A 20309-nucleotide genomic window follows, 5' to 3' on the forward strand; every position below is an offset into this window, starting at 1 on the left:
TAAACAAAACAAAATGTTTTCATCATTATTATTATTATTATGTCTCGTGCAAATAGCAGCATTTCTCTGATAAAGAGGTTCACAAATGAACCGATGCAAGTGGTTCTCAGAGCTGGACAGAGTCAGTGAAGTGGACGAGGACGTGTTCGCTGCGCTATTACATTGCTTACAGTTTTTGTATTGCAATTAGTTGTAAACCAGCAGTTGTGTTAAAAGAAACCAAGAAAGCGCAATTTAAGGCACAGGAACAGGCAAATTTGCTCATCCGTTTTAATTGTCCAGTAGAGAATGTCAAACATACGGAACTAAAGACTCACGCCATCGTTTCTGTTATTGTTACACGGAAGATTTACTTGATAGGACTCGGTTTCCTGGCAACGTTCATTCGGGAAGGAGGAGTAGAGGTATGTTTGTCATATTCTTTGTTTAATTGTTAATATTAAAGGTGGCTTTGGGAGATACTGCAACTTTCCCACGCTGTAGAATACAGTTCATTTCAAGTAAGGGCTGATGGCGGGTTGATAACTGACAGGTTTAGCCCATAGGCCTTGAGTGTGCGATGCAGCCTCGGTCTCAGAGACAGTCTGCCTTGTTTTTACGATGACAGTTTTTGTCTTACACTACAGTTACGTCCCATAGTAAATACGAATTATCGCTATTGATTACCGCAAGGGATTCAAACCTGTTATACGCACTTAAAATAAAATCAAATAAATACAGCCATTGCAGTGATTCGGTTCTTCATTACTGCTTCTTATGTATGATGCCCACCGAAAGACGCTGCAAATGTACCGTGACGCATGATGATAATAATAATAATAATAATAATAATAATAATAATAATAATAATAATAAAAATCCGTTTCTTTTGCTTGGCCAAGAAATTATTCGTACATATCCTACTGTTGTTAGAGACATAAAACATACAAAGAAGTATTTCTTTTCAGATTACCTTGACGTGGTAGCTTTAGTTTAAATAATAACCAAGGTTGGATGCAGCAGGGAAACATTTTCTTACAGCAGGCTTCAAGTATGTTTTAAAAGAAAGATGCTGCTTTTGACAGTAGAATATTCCTTCTGTGTTATTACAGCAAGACTATAAATCCACAATAGCAATGCGATTGCATTGCAGGGAATGTATGGTGGGGATTCCAACTGGGTTACTGTGACCAAGCTAATATTTGCGATCAAAATGTAACGAGCTTTTGTTATTATTGTTATTGTGTTTTTAATCTACATCATCGAGTTAAAGTTGGGAACATGTTATTAACAGAAGCATGCATGGAGATCAGAAACAGCTGGAGTTGTGTTAGTCATGGCTAGGAATGTTAATATATAGAGGTAGAGGTATAGATGCATTGTTTTTCCCGTGCTCTTGGCTTTTATCTGTAGAGTTGCAAGGGGTATGTGAAATGGAGGTAAGAGATAAGAGGCTGCTTCACATTGTCTCCTGTTGCAGGAGGTGAGGAATGAGCTTCTCCCCTGCGAGTGGCACAGCAGCCAACGGGTTAGATGGAGCCGCTGCTTCAGTCTGTTGGAGTAGAGAGGGAGGAGACACCGCAGGATCAGAGCTGGCCTGCCGGGGCTGCGATGGTGAGCAGAGCCCACATGTGCTGTCCCCTAGTCTCAGCCAGGACAGGGGCAAGGCTTCCCGTTCGGTATTGGCATTCGCGAGCGGTGACACTGACCCCGGATCTCCGGATTCATTACTAGTCTCACAAAACAGGGAGAGCGTTGCCTGTGAGCATGGAGGAAGTGTCAGTACAGCGGGTTTAAAAGACGACATGCTTTCTTCAATCACTGACGGGAGAAACAAAGACTATGGGCCAGAAGGGAGGCGAGTGGGAGAGCCAGCAGAACGGGAAACGATCTCCGCTTCGAGATGTTTAACCGTGTTGACAGAACCTCACCGGAGTGTTGTGGAGGAAGGGAGTTCTGGGGATGAAGAGAAGAGTTTGGAGAGAGAGGCAGAGGAGGAGGAGGAGGAAGAGGAGTGCAGAGAGACAGATGACACCCCAGAGGTTAGTGTCAGCGAGGCTGTTGTTTTTCTGTAACTTTTTATCTTTTGTTTACTATCTGTTTATCATTACATTACAGCAGTCTTTACACTTTTCCTTTTATTCCTCATTGTTAGATTGGTGTTCCACGATGGGTACAATGAAAAATGTATCTTTGCCCTGACTTGCATGGTGTCTCTTATGTCACCTGACTATTACACCCTCAAAAGTACTAGATTTAGAAATCCAAAAAAAAAAAAAATCCAATAAATTAAATGACAAACCTTTCGACTAGAAGTAATCCGATTTGTTTATTTGTTTGTTTATTTATTTATTTATTTATTTTAAGTTTCTGTTAGTAATTCTAACTGTTAATACATGTCCCTTTCCTTCACAGCTGAGTGCAGCTAGCACACCACTGGACATCCTAGCAGATAACAAAAACGAGGCAGACCTCTGCAGTGAGAGACGGGGGAGCTGGGAGGCTGAAGGGTTCAGCGAAGGGGAGGGCAGACAGTTGCCAGAATCACCAGAGGACTCCCCAAACCCCATACAGAAGAAAAACCGAGTCAACCCCTTCAACCAGGTCCCTGGCCTGTCTCCACTAGAAGCCCACAGCCTGCCCACGTGCCCCCAGCACATCATGGCCCAGGTGCATGTGTGCAGCACCCCAGCGGGGGGAGCCGTGCTGCCGTGGGGAGACCGTGAGAGGATCGTGGGGAGGCTGCAGGACAGTAAGAGCCTGGACGGGATCAGTCAGGTGTGTGGGGGAGCACGGAGCAGGGAGCGGCAGCCGGAGGGACGCAGGGCCACTATCTCCAGTGCCCTGGAGCTGGAGGGGACGGTGAGCCACGATGGGGACCTCACACACTTTGTAGCCAATAACCTGCAGCAGAAAATCAAGATGAGCTCTCGGCAGAGCCTGGACTGTAAGTGAGATTTGTGGGCTGGGGAGGGGGCGTGAATCTCCAGTAGGGCAATAACGCAGGTTGAAGCTGGGACTTTTGGAGGTTTGGAACACATTCCTGAATGGCAGTTTGAACCTTTATCTGGTTTGTATTTTTAATTAAAAGATCCTACATCACTGGTGATCCGTATACAAAAGGAGTGAAACAGATGCATGCTGTTTCAAAATTCTGCAAGACTAGTTATGTTTTCAATATAACATTTTTTTTGTATCTGTATGTTTATGTCATTTTTAAAGTCATTTTTTTAAAATGTAAACAAAAAAAAAAAAGTTTTATTATTGACACTTTGGTGGGGGTGTGGTGAGGTGGGGGGGGAGGCATTTATTAACTGCCAAAAACAAGGCAAGCACTGCATTCGAGCACAGTCAGTAAATGCTCACTCATAAATAGCAGGAAGAATTTATTACTAGACTTTCTTTTCTTTTCTGTCTGTTTATAGTTTATATGAAATGCCCCTGTATTTCTCAGGAGTTGAGATCAGCTGGCACCTATTCATAAAGTACAAGAACAAAGGTCCAGTTTATAAACTGTCACACAAACCCGAGATGGAATTGTTTTCCTGTAACTCCCTGCAGAGGCCCATCTATTCTTTTTTCTAATACATGGATACCCTCGTGATGCTAATATTAAAGAAGACGAGGTTCAGTACAGTTGGGTTTTTAACGTAGTGTTTCAGGGCTGTACAGACTTTCTGTGTTACCATTTCTCCAGTTTCTCTGAGATACAAATGTACCAGCTTTACATCTTTTTATTTTATTTATTTATTTATTTGATGCATGTTCTCATTTTGTTGATCATTAATGAACATTTCCGTACTGAGGGTGTTGTTGAGTGATTGAAAACAAGACATTTTGTGTTTGAGTTAAGTAATGGACTCGGGGAGTCGAATGGGTCAAAGTATATTATCTCTTTTTGACGTCACTACTGTAGTATTATGCCTTTTTTTTTTTTTTTTTTTTTTAGAATGGCTCAGGATTCAAATATGGCCTTCATCCATGTATTATATAAATTCAAAAACAGCAAACAGCTCTCTCTCCAAGGAGAATTGGGATCCATCAGGATACTAGAAATACTTAAGAAGGAAAGTAATTGATAAAACTCACTATTGTAATAATTAGCTACATACTTGCACATACGCACACGCACACACACATTTCTACCTCTATATCCCTATATGAACTCTCTCTTGTCCTTCCTCTCTAGCTGATAGCTCAGTCCGCAGCCGGGGTTCTCAGAGGAAGCTGCTGGATATCCCCCCGATAGACCCTGCTGTTCTGCAGGACCTGGAGAGGCACACGCAGGACGTGGCGCAGAGTGTGGAGCTCATGATGAGGAGTCTCAACGGCACAGTTCAGAACGTACGCATGCTCTCCACATACAGTGCTGCTTCTCCATTGTGCTGTCTCAGCGTGGATTAGGGGTGAATTAACCAAATCGGTGAACTATCAAATCGCGAAATACCAAAGGGAGCACTGTGCTGGATTGTTGAGATTGTGATTCGAAAAATCTAGTAATATCTGTTGCATAGCTCCTGATCTCTTCCTCGTAACTTTTCTCTCAACAGATGACCGCTCTGAGCGTTGGCTGCATCCAGACGTACCGCGATTCTGTGGACAGTCTGGGGGAGTCGGTGGACATGAGTATAAAGGTGAGTCAATTACTTTGTGAAGTTTGCTAGTATGTTTGTTTTTTTATTTTATTTTTGTTTTATAAAGATTTAGATGGGGATGCTTCCACATAGTGTTCTTATTACACTTTTATCTGAAGGTAACATTTACATATGTTTGTACTGTAACAAAAAATGCAAAAAATGAACCTGTTATATCATGCACAGTTTAATTCAAGAAGTGCACAGTGCTGATATTTTTCTACCCAATGCTAATATATCAACTTCCTAGATCTAGAACTGAGCAATTAATCCACAAAGCCTCAGCACCACTCTACCAGCCAGTTGATTTTTGTATGCAAAATGATGACTGGAAATTGTATATCTAACAACCAGGCTGATCAAAGTGCAGTCTACAGCATTAATTCTCCTCAAGAGTGGGTTGGTGAATTGAGGACGATCATGATGTGTGACTTTGAGTTTGCGTAAAGTGAACGAAGCATGACAGCAGCTGTCATTTGATGTTTTATCATTTCCTGTCACTTGTTAAACTGGTTATGTGTCACTGAGTTTAATTTTGGTCTGCTGTCCCCATTCCCTCCCCCAGGGAATGTATACCCTGATGGCTCGCTGTGAGGAGTTGGACAGATCCATGCATTCCATCCACTCGCTGGCAAAGCAAATCCGTGATATCAAGCGAACCCTCGAGGTGTTGGAAACCGTCTGCAAGTAGCTGCTTGGGGATTGGGGGCAGCTGTAGCAGCGCCCTCTCCTCGTAACCCTGAAAACGCATCTTTCCCTACCTCTCTCTCTCTCTCTCTCTCTGCCGTCCTCCTTCAAGACCCCTGCACCCATGCAAGCTACTTCTCTCTGGGGTTTAGAAGACTGCGTTTTCATTGCACTCAAGTGGAGCAGGGATGAGTGAAGTCTGTTTCCCACGAGAGATGAGAGTTCTCTCCCTGTGGTGCAGTGCACATACAGTATATAGGTACAATTGGGGGGAGTCTCGCAGATCTGTCAAGATACTTAAATAATGCATTAAGATTGTTGCTTCCAGGTGTTTTGGTACAGCCTAAAATCTTATACATATGTCACACGTATACAGTTTTAGCTCTGTCTAGAAAACCTCTCATCCAGTTGTGGAATTTGTATGTGTAATTCTCAGCACAAGTTCTTAAGGGAATCAGAGTCTACTTTGCATGAGATTTGACTTGTGATTTATTGAGTTAATGATAAAAACTTTGCATGTCCAAGAAGTTGTTGAAAATGCCGTGGATGATTTTTCACAGTACTTGCATAGATTGGCTTCTTTACTATCTTGGGAACCAATTGTTTGGTTTTGCTAAACCTGAGCATTAGCATTTGCTTTGCTATGCAGTGGATGTAGGGTGTGGTTACCTACTTTTTAATAACTTTTTCACTTCTATGTTTGGGGGAGTGTGTTACTAACATGCCTTGTTTTCATTTTCCGTTAACTCGAGTGTCCTGGATATGAGAGACTCCACCTGTGTATAAAGTACAAGCAACTTAAAAGAACATCTTCAGTTTTCAAGTCTTCTTGTCTCCTACACACCCAACGGAACCTGCAGAATTGCACTTGTCTCTGAACTGTCCATGCTGGCTGCTAATAGACTCATTGCCTGTGTGGAACTGTTGCCATGTCTCTGTTTTAGGGGCTCGTCTCTGATGTCCCCTAAGCCCTCTGCAGTTGGATGGGCTGGGTGTTGCTGGGCTGGGCTGCCTGTTTATCGGAAGATGGGAATCTGTGTAAGGCTCGCTCACTCTCTCACGACAGACAGGCATCGACAGTGTGGAGACTGTCCCCGGCACAGTGAATTACTAACAGCACTTACTCTGTACAGTCATGTCCAGTTCTGTAAATAGTGACTTAACTTGAGTTCTCTTCTGTTTTTATTTACTGTTTGTCCTAATTGTGTATTTTAAAAACAAGCAAAAAAGACACAATAAATGTACAAAGTTTATGAAGTTTTCCCAACTTTTTGTTTATAATAATAATATATTTTTATATAAAGCCTTTCATAGTGAATCGTGAATTCAGCGCTTTATAGAGGTAGGCTGTGAACTGTTTAAGTTTGGTCGACATGTTTCTGGTTTTTGTTTTTTTATGAAAGGAATGATATACCTGTCAAGGTTTCCCAATACAACCAAGTTGTGGTATTGTTTTACAAAATTACACACACACACATAAGCAAAGCATAAGTCAGTCTGACTCAAAGCCTCTTTCTTCCCATCACTTTCATTTCTTGTGGTTGTGGTTTTTCATGGCTTTAGTTTCATTAACTGACAATATGTGGCTACAAAATAAATGATCAGACAAAGGAACCTAAGAACCTAAGGCTTGCAAGTGTCCATAGTACAGGGAACAGTAAACAAACAGTAGAACATACGTTATGTTATCTTTCTTCAAATTTACAAATAAACCAGTCATCAGGATTGACTTATATATTTATTAATTCTCCTAGACATCAGTTAAATAAATAAAAAGATTTCAATAAAAACAGAACAGCTCTGCTATCTTTTGCTTTTAAACGTGTGACTTTCAAGTATATTGATTATGAATGTGATAAAGTAAGTTTTGATTGATGATGAATATGATAGGTAAGGTAAAGCCTCAAGGTCTCAATATCTTCATTTGAACACTGATAAAGGGGGAGCATTCATCAGCCTCACTGTGTATTCCCTTAGAAGTTTTACCTGTGATTGAGTGAGTATGAAAGGTAGTTGTGAAGAGATGTTTACTTCAGGAAACTTATGGAATCCTAGACCTCGCAGAATTCCGCTGGGTTTCCTTTCTGATTAGAACGCATCCCTTCTTTCACTTGTTTCGTTCCTTTCTCTGAGAGACCGGGTCTGCCCCAACTTCAAGGTTCGGTTTTAGAAGCTTTGAATTGCGCTTTTCTTCACTCACTGATGGATGAATGAATATTTAATGCTTTCAGCACAGCCCTGAGACACTTCAGTGCTCCGGGGTATAAGTAAACATGAGGGCCCTGCCACAGCTCACTTCGGAGTCCAGCAACTTTTATTCCTTAACCCAGTGTATCACTGCCGAGCATCAGGAACAAGCAGCCCTGCCTGACAACACGTAAAGGAGGGAGCCTATCACCTACTCACTGAACAAGAAGAGGTGTGTTGTGCACCCTGTATGTGTGTGTGTGTATACAGCTATGGGCAAAGGTTATGCACCAGCCTATAGAATTAACACATTTTGCTTGATGTTAAATAAAATATGTAAATTATGTTCATATAGTTTTTCTTTTAATTTTAGATGATGCACCACCTTTGTCCTTAGCTGTATATGTATGCATTTATTTCTTCATTTCATTGGTCCTTATTTTAGAGTCAATAAAACGTATAATTGCAGATAATTTTAGGGTTATGGTTATGGTTAGGGCTATGGTTAGTGGTAGGGTTATATCTTTGTAAAAGACATTTAATTTAGGAGCATATAAGCAGTCTTAAGAAGCTTATTCTTATTCATTCCAGGATTGTAATTGCTGTTTTCTCCTTTCACAGTCGCAGGTAAGCACTTAATTATTAACTGCTCTTAGCCTTATGTGCTGCACAGTTTCTGAGCGCAGCTGCTTCTACTAACAAGATTCCATAGTCAGATTCCATAGTTACAGCTGCCTGTGGATACATAACACAGTAACAGCTGTTGCAAATGTACACAGAACGGTGCTCATAATGTGCCACCTTGACACAACAAATGCAGCATTGCCCAGAAGTAGCGACACCCTCCGCTAATTCCACGTTTCAGGGAATAGACAATGTTTTTGCTTCCATGTTTTAACACTGGGGTGGAGAGAGCAAGCTTATTGGTTCAGTCCCTTCCTAATCCAGTCGCGCATTGCTGGATGCTACATCGAGGTGAAGAGCTTGCAAGTGAAAAGAAAACCAGCATTGAGCAGTTTTGAAATTCTTCTGCTAAGAAGATAAATCGGTGCAGCTCGCAGTAGCCTTATTTTATATTGCTTCGATTGTCTACATAGTCTGAGCAGGCAGGCATGATTAATTATGCCTATTGTGAAAGAGCTAGGTCCCCAATTAAGGGATCTAAAAAACCCACAGACAGATCAGTGCCAGTAAAGCACTGTTTAATTGCTATGTAATCACTTACATTGTATTTACAGTGCACTTAGCACCCGTGCCTAAGAATCCTAGGATAATCCACTACAACTGATAACAGGATTACTTATTGCCAAAAAAAAAAAAAAAAAAAAAAAAAAAAAAAAAAAGCGCAGAGTAGGATAAGCACTGGTCTCTATTAAGGGAGCGCCCAGCACTGTAGTTGCACCCAGCACTGCAGTTGCGCCCAGCAGTTAAAGGGTTCCCTCCTGTCATGCTCCAGGTGACAAGGTCATCACTTGTGAGCAGGGAATGCATGCGGAGGCCAGTTGCTATGGCAAGTTACACACGCAGCGCAAGCTTCTAGGGAAAGGAGTGGATGCTGACAGCAGGGGATCAAACTAGGCTCTTACTCACTATCCCGTGACTGGATTGTCATGCCATTAATAATATCTGCAGGCAGGCAGTCCACTTCTTTGAAGTTTCACTTTGAACAGAACGGACATGTGTTGACTTTCACTGCTGTTTTTTTTTTTTTTTTTTTTTTATATATATATGGAGACCTGGTCAGAAAGGTGGCATGTAATAAAACAAAAAAAAACCCCAAAAAACAAGCACAAATGAATACAACCGATCCAAACAAGTTAATCAGATTACAAGAAACAATTTAGGAGCACCAGCCAAAATAAAAACATGACTCACTACTCCTTGAAAGGTGTCGAGTCACTAAGTTTCAGTTCTTCCTGAATTTTATTCCAAGACTGTGGATCTAGCATATGGAAAGCCTTTTAGAGACTGCCTTAAGCACACTATAGATTAAGAATGGGCTCTAAATGTTCCCATTTAGGACCATTGGCAGTGATGAAGAGCCTCAGTTGACTGTTCACTTTATCCCGCTGAGTGCGCTGAGCTGTCATTCAGCCCTGTGCCTTGCCCTTATCCTGCAGCTCTCTCAGTCCCAGCCTGCGAAGCGTGCCATGCCTCTGCTGGTGCCAGACGAGCCCTTCCTGGTGTTCTGGAACGCCCCGACGCAGCAGTGCCAGTCCCGGCACAAAGCCCCGCTGTCTCTGGAGAGCTTTAATATCCTCTCCAATCCGGAGCAGGCCTTCACCGGGCAGAGCGTGGCCATCTACTACTTCGACCAGCTGGGCTTGTACCCTTACTACAACAACCTGAGCCCACAGAACAACAGCCTTCGTGATCACTGTGACAAGATGGTGGCCGACGTGGAGCACACCCTGCCACGGCCGCACTTCTTTGGGCTGGCCGTGGTGGACTGGGAGGAGTGGCGCCCCCAGTGGGTCCGAAACTGGGGCAACAAGGACATCTACCAGCACAAATCAAGGGAGCTGGTGAGGGGGCTGCACCCTGACTGGCCTGCATACAAGGTAATGCAAAGACTGCACTGGTGAAGTTTTACCATATAATCTACTCTCATGTGTTTTTAAACATACGCATGTGTGATAAAACGGCTTACACACAGACGAGTATTTTTACACAGTGCTCCCTCGATATTTGATAATCTGTTAAATTGGTTAGTTCGCTGTTGACAGTAAATTGTGTAAGTCTTATATTTTTAGCCCTTTACTAATTCTCTGTTCTCAATAGTTCATGTTTTTTTTTTTTTTTTTTTTTGATGTCAGATAGAGAGAGAGAGAGAGACGGAGCACTGTGTTCTAGAAATACAGACAGTGTCTTATTGTTCAACTCTGACTCCTCGTTTCCCGTCTTCGCCTACACCCGCCCCTTCTACGCCTATGTTCTGACTCTACTCACAGAGGTGTGTGCAGTTTATTCAACAGCTCGGTGGAAGAGGGGTTATTTCAGTACTTTTTGAAAATGTTTTATTAATAGTAGAAAAAACAATATTTAAGTAAAAAAAAAAATCTTTATGATTACAGTATGCACAGTCTAGACCAGGGGTGTCCAATCCCAGCCCTGGAGGGCCATTCCTCTCCAGGTTTAACAGGTAAAATGAGATCATTAACTACTTCAGGGTCTGGACACTGGTTTAATCGGTTCAGTTTAGATTTAGAATGGCTGGAACAGAGACCAGGGATAAAAAGGGCCAACTTTGGTCAACCCTTGTCTATAGTATAGCTAAGCTATCAAACCATATATATATAAAAAAAGTGTCTTGTCTGCTGGCCGGTGGCTAACAGCAGTACTGCAGTCTGAAACTGAGCCTAGATCTTTAGATCAGGTAGTAATACAGAAGTTCTAGAACTTAGACAGCACTAAAGTGGCGTGACAGTGAGAGCTTGCCCAGGTGCAGGTGAGTGGTCTTCTCCCTTCTGATGCTTTACTCAATGGAAACGCTGCTCAGCCCTGCACTGTGGGATGTGGGAGACGGGAGCAATGGTTAACGAGGGCAGTATTCAACTGAACGCTATTTCATTGGATTGAATTGATATCAAATCATATCACTGATGTGTTCGTCAGATCGAAATGGATAGCAACAATATGTAGTTAATGTATAGCGTTCCAGCCTCACAGTCCCAGGAATGTGTGCAAAGCGCATTAAATATCATTGAATAGTAAGTCTAGTGTAACAACACCTGCATATTAGAACAACCCACTGCAGCACATGTATACAATGACAAATACATGTATGTATGGAATTTTATTAGTAGCTTTTAGCATTTCAAATTTAGCACTGTTTAATAGTTATGGGTGATGTACAGTATGAAAAGTATACAATTAGACATGCATGTGCCATGTTTAAGTTCAGGTCAGTTTACAAAAAGACAATAGAAAATTTGTGATACAAACCGCTAGCTTGTTTTCTACAGCCTGGCCCCTCTCTCAGACCTCACTGAGCTGCTTCCCTCCACAGAGCAACTGCCTGATGCTGAACAGGTACCTGGAGCGCACGCTGGGGCCCTACATCGTGAACGTCACCACGGCAACCAGGCTGTGCAGCCGGCTGCTGTGCGGTGGGAGGGACCCCGGCACTGACGTGCACCTGCACCTGGACTGCGAGAGCTTCAGCATCGAGGTGCGGCCAGGGGAGGGTCCCGAGGACAGGAGGGTCAGCGTGAGGGGACAGCTCACCGGCCTGGGCACGCATGAGGGAGCAGTTCCGCTGCCAGTGCTACCAGGGTTGGAGTGGAGAGGGTTGCGAGCGGCAGGACAGTCTGGGGACGAGGCCTCAGCAAGGCCTCTTCCTCGTCATTGCACCCCTATGAACGGCGCTGAGCTGGCAGCTCTGAGGAGCACCAGGAGATTCTAAAGATGTCAGTGTGTGTGTTTGTGTTCTCAGGGTAACAGATCTGTACACCAAGCGCTGTCAAATATGGCATTTCATGTCAGCTCAGGAGCATCCACAGTGCTAACAGGTGAAGAACACCCACACGGTGTAAAATAGGGATGCGGATCTAGTGCATGTCTACGATTTTATTAACTACTGGTGATCTGCGCACCTGCACTACACTACCTGTTGGTCGTTATTGTCTAAGGTGCAGTCAGTCACGTTGTTACTCCTGGATAGCCCACACCTTACCTGCGCCCTGCCGAGTCATCCAGTGCTGCTGAGATCCAGTGCTGCCGAGTCATCCAGTGCTGCTGAGATCCAGTGCTGCTGAGATCCAGTGCTGCCGAGTCATCCAGTGCTGCTGAGATCCAGTGCTGCTGAGATCCAGTGCTGCCGAGTCATCCAGTGCTGCTGAGAGTCCAGTGCTGCTGAGATCCAGCGCTGCCGAGTGATCCAGTGCTGCCGAGACATGCTGAGATCCAGTGCTGCCGAGTCATCCAGTGCTGCTGAGATCCAGTGCTGCCGAGTCATCCAGTGCTGCTGAGATCCAGTGCTGCCGAGTCATCCAGTGCTGCTGAGATCCAGTGCTGCTGAGATCCAGTGCTGCTGAGATCCAGTGCTGCTGAGATCCAGTGCTGCCGAGTCATCCAGTGCTGCTGAGATCCAGTGCTGCCGAGTCATCCAGTGCTGCTGAGATCCAGTGCTGCCGAGTCATCCAGTGCTGCTGAGATCCAGTGCTGCCGAGTCATCCAGTGCTGCTGAGATCCAGTGCTGCCGAGTCATCCAGTGCTGCTGAGATCCAGTGCTGCCGAGTCATCTAGTGCTGCTGAGATCCAGTGCTGCCGAGTCATCCAGTGCTGCTGAGATCCAGTGCTGCCGAGTCATCCAGTGCTGCTGAGATCCAGTGCTGCCGAGTCATCCAGTGCTGCTGAGATCCAGTGCTGCCGAGTCATCCAGTGCTGCTGAGATCCAGTGCTGCCGAGTCATCCAGTGCTGCTGAGATCCAGTGCTGCCGAGTCATCCAGTGCTGCTGAGATCCAGTGCTGCCGAGTCATCCAGTGCTGCTGAGATCCAGTGCTGCCGAGTCATCCAGTGCTGCTGAGATCCAGTGCTGCCGAGTCATCCAGTGCTGCCGAGAGATCCAGTGCTGCCGAGTCATCCAGTGCTGCTGAGATCCAGTGCTGCCGAGTCCATCTGCTGAGTGCTGCTGAGATCCAGTGCTGCCGAGTCATCCAGTGCTGCTGAGATCCAGTGCTGCCGAGTCATCCAGTGCTGCTGAGATCCAGTGCTGCCGAGTCATCCAGTGCTGCTGAGATCCAGTGCTGCCGAGTCATCCAGTGCTGCTGAGATCCAGTGCTGCCGAGATCTAGTGTCTAAGCCTAGTGCTGCCGAGATCTAGGCCTAGGGGAAAGGGGGGGGGGGGGGGGGGGGGGTCTTGCAGTCATTGATTTGAAACCCAGGCTCTGCCGACTCTTAACTCTCTTTCTCTAAATGCTACACCATACGGCCACGCTCATAAACTCCAAGCCTGGCTAAACAGGGGGCTTATAGCCTCTTTATACAGTAGGACTGCTTTCATCTACCCCCCACCGCAAACCTTATACCTTCAATCTTGCTGGTCACCCTAGAGCGTGCTGACTACCACTGTGAAAGAAGATATGCACTGTTATAGATCACTACTCCTCTGTTGAATTGCTGCCTTTTCACAACATGACCTGCTATATGCAATTCTAATCCCAGGTGGAAAAGCTGCTCTTTTTATTGTATTTATTCACTTATAAAAGTTTACCATAATAAAAGCATAGCAAAGTGTATTGAAGCACAAAGAGCAGGCAAGCAGATAAAGAATAGTGAGGTATGGTAAAGCATATTAATAAATGTGGCACACCAGTGTAAATATGGTAAATGAATAGTATAACCATGGGAAAAGCATGAGGGAAAACTGCAGAAATGCTGTGCAAAGATACAGTGGTAAATTTTTATAAGAGGAAGGCCACCAGCAGACCTGAGATGGGTTTTACCTCTGGAGATCTGTCCTTGTGGTTTTTGTGTGCCTCCTCGAGGTACTTACACACATTTTTTTTTTTTTTGGACAGTTTCTTAAGATATTTGTGTGACTCCATCCTTTGACTTTCTAGCATATTCATATTCATGTGGTTTTCAGTGAAGTCAAAGGGACAGGTTTACTAAACACTAGTTCCTGTGTAAAGTTTGCAAACAACATTTATTATTAAAGGATGAAAACTTCTCAACAGAGCAAAGTTTACATTTATTAAATACCTTGAAATATTATTACAACAACATAAGAAAGAGATAATATAAGATCTAGCTGAAAATGTTTATATTGTTTTTCTGAGCCAATATATTCAGTCTTACTGGCTGTCACTGTCAACAGAAATAGTAATTTTTATTTGAAAGAAAGTCTTTTATAAAGGAGTTTAACTTCAGACAATGCATTCATTGTTATCACTTGTTATCAAAATAATAGAAATGTAGGAATGACTTTTTTGTAATGTAATGTAATGGTGATGTCATCAGAGGCAGATGTATCTTTATCAATATTAAGATGGTTGTGTTGTGCTTTTTTAAACACAGATGATGTTGAAACCAATCACCCTGCAAGAAATGTATATATAACATGTCATGATAAACTAGGCTATCAGTACCTACATGGACTTAGGAAGACAGCCTGCCATTAAACCTGTTTTCTGGTACCCAAGATTACACCTGAGACCCCGCGTATTTCAGAAGCATAGCTGTGATTTCTGAATGGGTAATTCTGATAAAGCTTGAATATACAGTAGTGCAGGTTTACACAGTAAGCACTGCCTCCCAGGTCTCTTCCTCTCACCAGAAGGCAACACTGGCTCCACGCCTCTCAGGTTGATCCTCTGTGCCATATTGCCTCCCAGTCCCCTCAGCTTTATCCACTAGGCCACTCTTTAACTAGCTCACGTATCTAGAGGTGTGTTTATTTTTTTAATTTTTTAACGTCTGTGAATAAATTATTATTTTTATTATGTCTGTCTCTCTGTCTTGTTTTGTAAGCTCAATACAAGCAGCTTCAGGTCATCATAGGTCAAGTTATCCCTTCTGAAAATACATGGAGAGCTGGAGAGCTGCACGAGCTGGGAAATGGAAGAACATCTGACTGGTTCCTACTGGATTCACGGCAAGTATGGGAAACAGGGAGACAGAAGCGCTGGACTTTTTTTGTTTTACTGCACTGCAATGGGATTTGCTTTGTTGAGCAGTTCAGCCAGCTTTCTTGAATGAATGAGGCAAACATTGAGTAACGGTCCTGCGTGGTCTTTCAAGTGGCACGTGTGCAGCCCAGTGTTATGGTGGCTGTCTCTCATCTGTTGCCCAAGCCCTGTAAGCTAAAGACAGAAGCTTGTTGCTTATAGACCTTTCATAAATTGTGGAGGTAATTGGTGATACCAGACTAAAGAGGGTGTGTTAAAAGTACAGCAGCAGGAACATCTGACAAATCTCAGTGTTATTGCTGGCAAGCAATGCTAGTCGAATTATAGTCTCCATATAGAGCTGAGCAATAGTGTGTGTTGTTAATTTGGTTCTGAAACACCTCTATCAAAGCAATCTTACTGTAGCTGTCTCTAAAGGTACATTTATTTCAGACTTTCCTTAGAAAGCTAATGCAAAAGAATGCGTAGTATGATGATGATGATACAGCAGAACCAGTATCTGAAGCCCTAACACATGTGGTTGAGCACCTTCATCTGCCTTCAGAAAGACTTCTGGTCAGAGGGTCAGACAGTGGGCTCTAACCACTTTACTGCAGCAGCTCTTTGAGCAGGATAGCGCACATGTGAGAGAAGAGGCCCTCAATTTGAATGCTCATTCTCATGATGGGTCATGCCATGCTGCTGTACCACAGACCAAGCCAAATATCTTGCCTCCCCCTGAGTGTACAGGGACCCCCTTGCGAGCGAGAGGCTGTGTCTCAGCGGGGCTGGCTCAGAAAACTTCAAATAAATAAATACATAAATAAAGAATGAAAAGAAAATACACATGGTTAAATAACTGAAGAGGTTTCCCAGAGCCAGTGCGTGGCGATGACAGTCAGGGAGGTGATCAGCAGAACAGGCATCTTAATGCTGTCTGAGGAGTTGCTGGCAGGGGTGGGTTTTGCCTTTACCCCCATGCCAACCTCTCTGTTGACCCCTGTTTTGATCACCACCCCGTCGTCAGCTGACGATCCCTCTTCCATGCCCTGGAACCACTGGCACGCGAATCTCTCTCTCCAGGCCTCCAGGTCTCCGGGCTGCAGGTGGCCCTGGGCGGTCACCCCCCCCCCTCCTCTACTCATGTTGGTGTCGGGCAGCAGTTGGTAGCTGGCGGGGGGCAGGTGCAGGTAGACAGGCTTTGCGGGGTCTTTCCGCACACAGCGCCCCCTGCTGCCACACAAAGCCTCTCCACAGAGCCGTGCCGCCGTCGTCACGTTCACCACGTACGGGCCCAACGTTCGCCTGACGAAGTCCGCCAGGTCCCAGCATCCTCTCTGCAATCAGAGACGGGAGCAAAGGTCAGGGTGCCGGATGTTCCAGATCTTTAGCTACTGATGATGTGAAGAAACATATACAGCCTGCTGGACAGGGGCTCTCCAGAAACAGGGTTGGAGACCCCTGTGCTCGAACATGTCCTGGGTGCTGATTTTAGAAATAAATGGCAGTTTAATCGAATACAGACGTGTTCTGAGCCATTAGCCATTAAGAATGAGGGCTTACCGGAAGTTTAAGGGTGCAGTATGTTGTTAACAGTTCTTATTTGCTTATTGTTTATAACATCCTTTGTAATGGATGTGGTTCATTTAAGTTTTGTAACAGATTTTATAAACAATATAGGCTTTAGCATAACAGTGTTATACAATATTTAACTTGGACATTATTTTAAAAACAGTATGCACAATTACTTTATAACATGGCCTGAATTTGTCTCCCAGGAATGTGTCTGCATTACAGTGACTGAATGCGTGCATTTTTAATTCCACCCACTGTTACATGCTCTTCCTTGCTGTTCCATGCTGTTCCATGCTGTTCCTTGATGTTTCTTGCTCTTCCTTGCTGTTCCATGCTGTTCCATGCTGTTCCTTGCTTTTCCTTGCTGTGCTGTTCCTTGCTGTTCCTTGCTGTTCCTTGCTGTTCCATGCTGTTCCATGCTGTTCCTTGATGTTTCTTGCTGTTCCTTGCTGTTCCATGCTGTTACATGCTGTTCCTTGCCATCGTGTAAAGCTGCTCTCTACAGGATGTACTGCCTTTGTAGTCTTGGTTTTGTAATGGTGTCATGTTGGCTTAACCCTAAGATTTACCCTGGTAAATGCTCTGATGGAATAAATCAAATACCCATAATGACCCTGCTGCTGTACCTGCATTACACGTCCACTAGATGGCGCTCCAGAGCAGCAGTCCTCTCAGTACTGGCAACTTGTGCATAACTATGCTTTACCCAAACTGAATTGCCTTGTATTGCACATAAAAGCATGCATTAAACACCAGGCCCTTTATTTCATTTTTAACGATTCGCTGACAAACAAATACTGATATATGCCAAGAAAATGCATGACACCATCAGCGAATAATAGTTTTAGTTCATAAGGGGATGTCTGTAGAATGATTTTTAAACACCAGTACATTTACAGGGAATTTTATATGAATACAAAATAAAACAACAGCATCAGTCTACCTACCTAGCGAAACGTTCTCTTCACTTCCTCTTAGTACGTGAACAAGATCTCTGTTTGCCTTGAATCTCAAATCCCTGCACTGCGTTGCTTACAAACTCATTTTATATGAACTCATTAGTAAACCTCTTGGATCACGTACCTGGTTTTTGGTCGGGAAGAACTTTTCCCAAATCACAATCCCGGCTGCTCCCATAGCCGCGCTCTCCCCAATGGAGTACACAAGGTCCGCCTGTGTTTGGGACACACAAGGACAATTACTGCACAATGCAAGTCCTTCCACGGCATAGAACTTAGGTGCAATACATTCCGTGCATTATTCAAACAAGTAACGTCAGTCTTGCATTTGTGTAACTGCACAACACTGCTCACCAAATGAAAACCGTGGTACAGATCTGACCAGCAGTGCAGCACAGGCATGTAACACACAAGAGACACAGCGATTGGAAAGGGAGCACTTCAATATACAGGCCCAAATATCCTTAAAGTTGCAATATTTCTTGTCATGCTTATACCGTACACCACTGCCACATACCTATCTGTTAATGCAATGCTTGCCTATTTTTAACTATGCTACACTTTGCTGTACTATTACCAAGGTAATCTTTTAGATGGGTTATAGCATTGCCCCCTACATACCTGTGACAGGAAGGAGTTGGTGGCGGTGTAGACGCTCCTGACAAACGGGAAGACAGGCAGGTCGTGGGCGCCCCCGGTCAGTGCCCCCACGCGCAGGGCCTCCCTGATCTGATTGCCGGTGTAGAGCCGTATCCCCTCCGTGCCACTCAGTGCCTTGTCAAGCTGCAGGGAGGGGTAGAGCGCTGAACTCTTCTTCCAGAGCCACAGCAGCTCATCGTTCAGGGCCATCTCCGTGGTGGGGCAGCGGTCGGTGTGGCTGGGGGAGTTGTGGCAGTCAGGGTACGGGTGGAACCCCCAGAGTCCATTGGGTCTGAGCGCGCGAGCGTTCTGCAGGGTCTCGAGCAGGACTGTCTGGGCGGCTGCCTCGAAATCCACCTGGGCCCACTGGTCCAGCTCGGCCTGGGACCAGTCCGGGAAGAACTGCTGCAGGAGGCCACGCGACTGCTCCTGGTAGATCTTCTTCTCGGCCCGGTTGCGGCTCCACTGGGGCCACCACTCCTCCCATCTGATGACCGCCAGCCCGCGGTACTCCAGCGCGGGGATGGCTGAAAGGATGTCGGCCTCCGATTTGAGGAGGTGCATCTCCAGGTTTGTCTGCTGGGGCAGCCCCCCGGCCACGGCCCCATTCTGGGAGTCAAAATATGGGTATAGCCCGAGGCTGTCCTCATAGAACATGGTCACCCCTCGTCCCTTCAGGGCCCCCTCTGCGTCAGTGACCATGCCGAAGGAGCTGGGGTCCGGCCGCTCTTGGCAAAGGGCGTCAGGGACGCCCCACAGCACCAGGAAGGGCTGCCCAGGAAGCAGAGGGGCTTGGGCTGGCTGGAGAGCCCCTGACTCGGGTGATAGGAGTGTGAGGCACAGCAACACAACTCTGTGTAGCCCTGGCCTCTCGGAGACAACGATCGCCATGGAGACTGGGGGGTGGGGTGGGGGTGGCTTGTGTGTAATCTTTAAAGAAAGGTCAAACGAGTTCTGACAATGCCATAGCCCTGTTAATAAAATAATTGGATTTTAAGGTCATGGACCAACTGCAAAAAAATTGACAATTTTCTAGCCCACCAAAGTTAGTAATACCACCAAGTATTGTGTTACTACTGCAGTTTCAGTTCATTCTAATACAGGGAAACACTTTTCAAATAACGGCCCCGAATTCATAATGAATTCCGGCTGAATACCACAGAAATTACACCTGGATATGCTGTGCACTTCCTCTGAGTTCTGATGTAATTAATTCTGAATTCAGCTATGTTAATTCATGTGGATTTAATTACCCATATTCGCTCTATGTTCCTTTGTAACAAATTTTGTTGATCACATGTATAAGGCATGAATTCATGCATGAATGAACACGTCTCACAATCCCCTGGTGGGTGAGTAAGAGGGTATGAATTAGTGAAGAATAAACAGTGAGTTCACTAGGAACAGATGGGGGGAGAAAGGGGACCTAAATGTTTTTAAAATCATGATGAATTAACAGGGCTAAATTCAAAATCAATGACTTCAGAACTCCGAGGAAGTGCATGAGATAATCAGGGGTTATTCTTGTGGGATTTCATTATGGATTTGCAGCCATAATTTTGAAGTGTTACCCAATACAGTATTTCCTAACTGTGTGTTTGGTTTTAAATTCAGAACTGCCATTGCTGTTTCATCCTATTCAATGTTCTACAACACTGACATGATGCCAGCATTATTGAAAGGTGCCGGCACAGGCTGTTAGGCAATCAGCTGAAGGAGTGGGGTTCGTTCTTTGCTGGCTGACAGAGAATGGTACGCGATGTATGCTGGTTCATTCTCCAGCTACCCGCAGGGACAGAAGTGAAGCTACAGGATATAGCGGCAGCTTTACAAAGGTAATTCATTGTTTGTTTAATTAGCTTATTGTTTTAACCCTCTCCACACAGACTTTCGATCCCTTCGGTTCAATCCTCATCATTGTCTGTGCTCTTCAGGTGAAGAGATGCACCAACAGGAAGAGGAGAACAGAAAGGCAAAGCGCTCACAGACAGGCACACAGACAGGCACACAGATACACAGACAAGCACACAGACAGACA

The 20309-nt window shown here is 44.7% G+C and overlaps 2 protein-coding genes across 2 annotated transcripts; one reads left to right on the forward strand and one right to left on the reverse strand.

The window, feature by feature from the left end:
* The first annotated feature begins 316 nt into the window (after nt 1-316).
* Nucleotides 317-7017, forward strand: LOC121298220 (BLOC-1-related complex subunit 6-like). Its single transcript, XM_041225203.1, has 6 exons — nt 317-404; nt 1460-2021; nt 2395-2926; nt 4169-4323; nt 4530-4613; nt 5179-7017. The coding sequence occupies exons 2-6, from the start codon at nt 1470-1472 to the stop codon at nt 5302-5304; spliced, it is 1449 nt and encodes a 482-aa protein (XP_041081137.1). The 5' UTR covers nt 317-404; nt 1460-1469; the 3' UTR covers nt 5305-7017.
* An 8932-nt stretch (nt 7018-15949) lies between these two features.
* Nucleotides 15950-19238, reverse strand: LOC121298371 (hyaluronidase-1-like). Its single transcript, XM_041225480.1, has 3 exons — nt 18254-19238; nt 17757-17846; nt 15950-16435 (listed from the first exon to the last, which is right to left on the reverse strand). Exons 1-3 carry the CDS (start codon nt 19160-19162, stop codon nt 15950-15952), a joined length of 1485 nt encoding a protein of 494 aa, XP_041081414.1. The 5' UTR covers nt 19163-19238.
* Nucleotides 19239-20309: the final 1071 nt, after the last annotated feature.

Source organism: Polyodon spathula, chromosome 23, assembly GCF_017654505.1.
Source record: "Polyodon spathula isolate WHYD16114869_AA chromosome 23, ASM1765450v1, whole genome shotgun sequence".
In the NCBI taxonomy this organism is placed as follows: Eukaryota; Metazoa; Chordata; class Actinopteri; order Acipenseriformes; family Polyodontidae; genus Polyodon; species Polyodon spathula.

What these genes read in the sequence shown, in the direction of transcription:
- LOC121298220 (XM_041225203.1), top strand. Translation starts at nt 1,470, where the DNA reads ATGAGCTTCTCCCCTGCGAGTGGCACAGCAGCCAACGGGTTAGATGGA. An exon ending in CTCTCGGCAGAGCCTGGACT is followed by an intron (nt 2,927 to 4,168) that starts GTAAGTGAGATT and finishes CTTCCTCTCTAG; the next exon opens with CTGATAGCTCAGTCCGCAGC. An exon ending in TCAACGGCACAGTTCAGAAC is followed by an intron (nt 4,324 to 4,529) that starts GTACGCATGCTC and finishes TTCTCTCAACAG; the next exon opens with ATGACCGCTCTGAGCGTTGG.
- LOC121298371 (XM_041225480.1), bottom strand. Translation starts at nt 19,162, where the DNA reads ATGGCGATCGTTGTCTCCGAGAGGCCAGGGCTACACAGAGTTGTGTTG. An exon ending in CCAACTCCTTCCTGTCACAG is followed by an intron (nt 17,847 to 18,253) that starts GTATGTAGGGGG and finishes TCCCAAACACAG; the next exon opens with GCGGACCTTGTGTACTCCAT. An exon ending in TCTTCCCGACCAAAAACCAG is followed by an intron (nt 16,436 to 17,756) that starts GTACGTGATCCA and finishes CTCTGATTGCAG; the next exon opens with AGAGGATGCTGGGACCTGGC.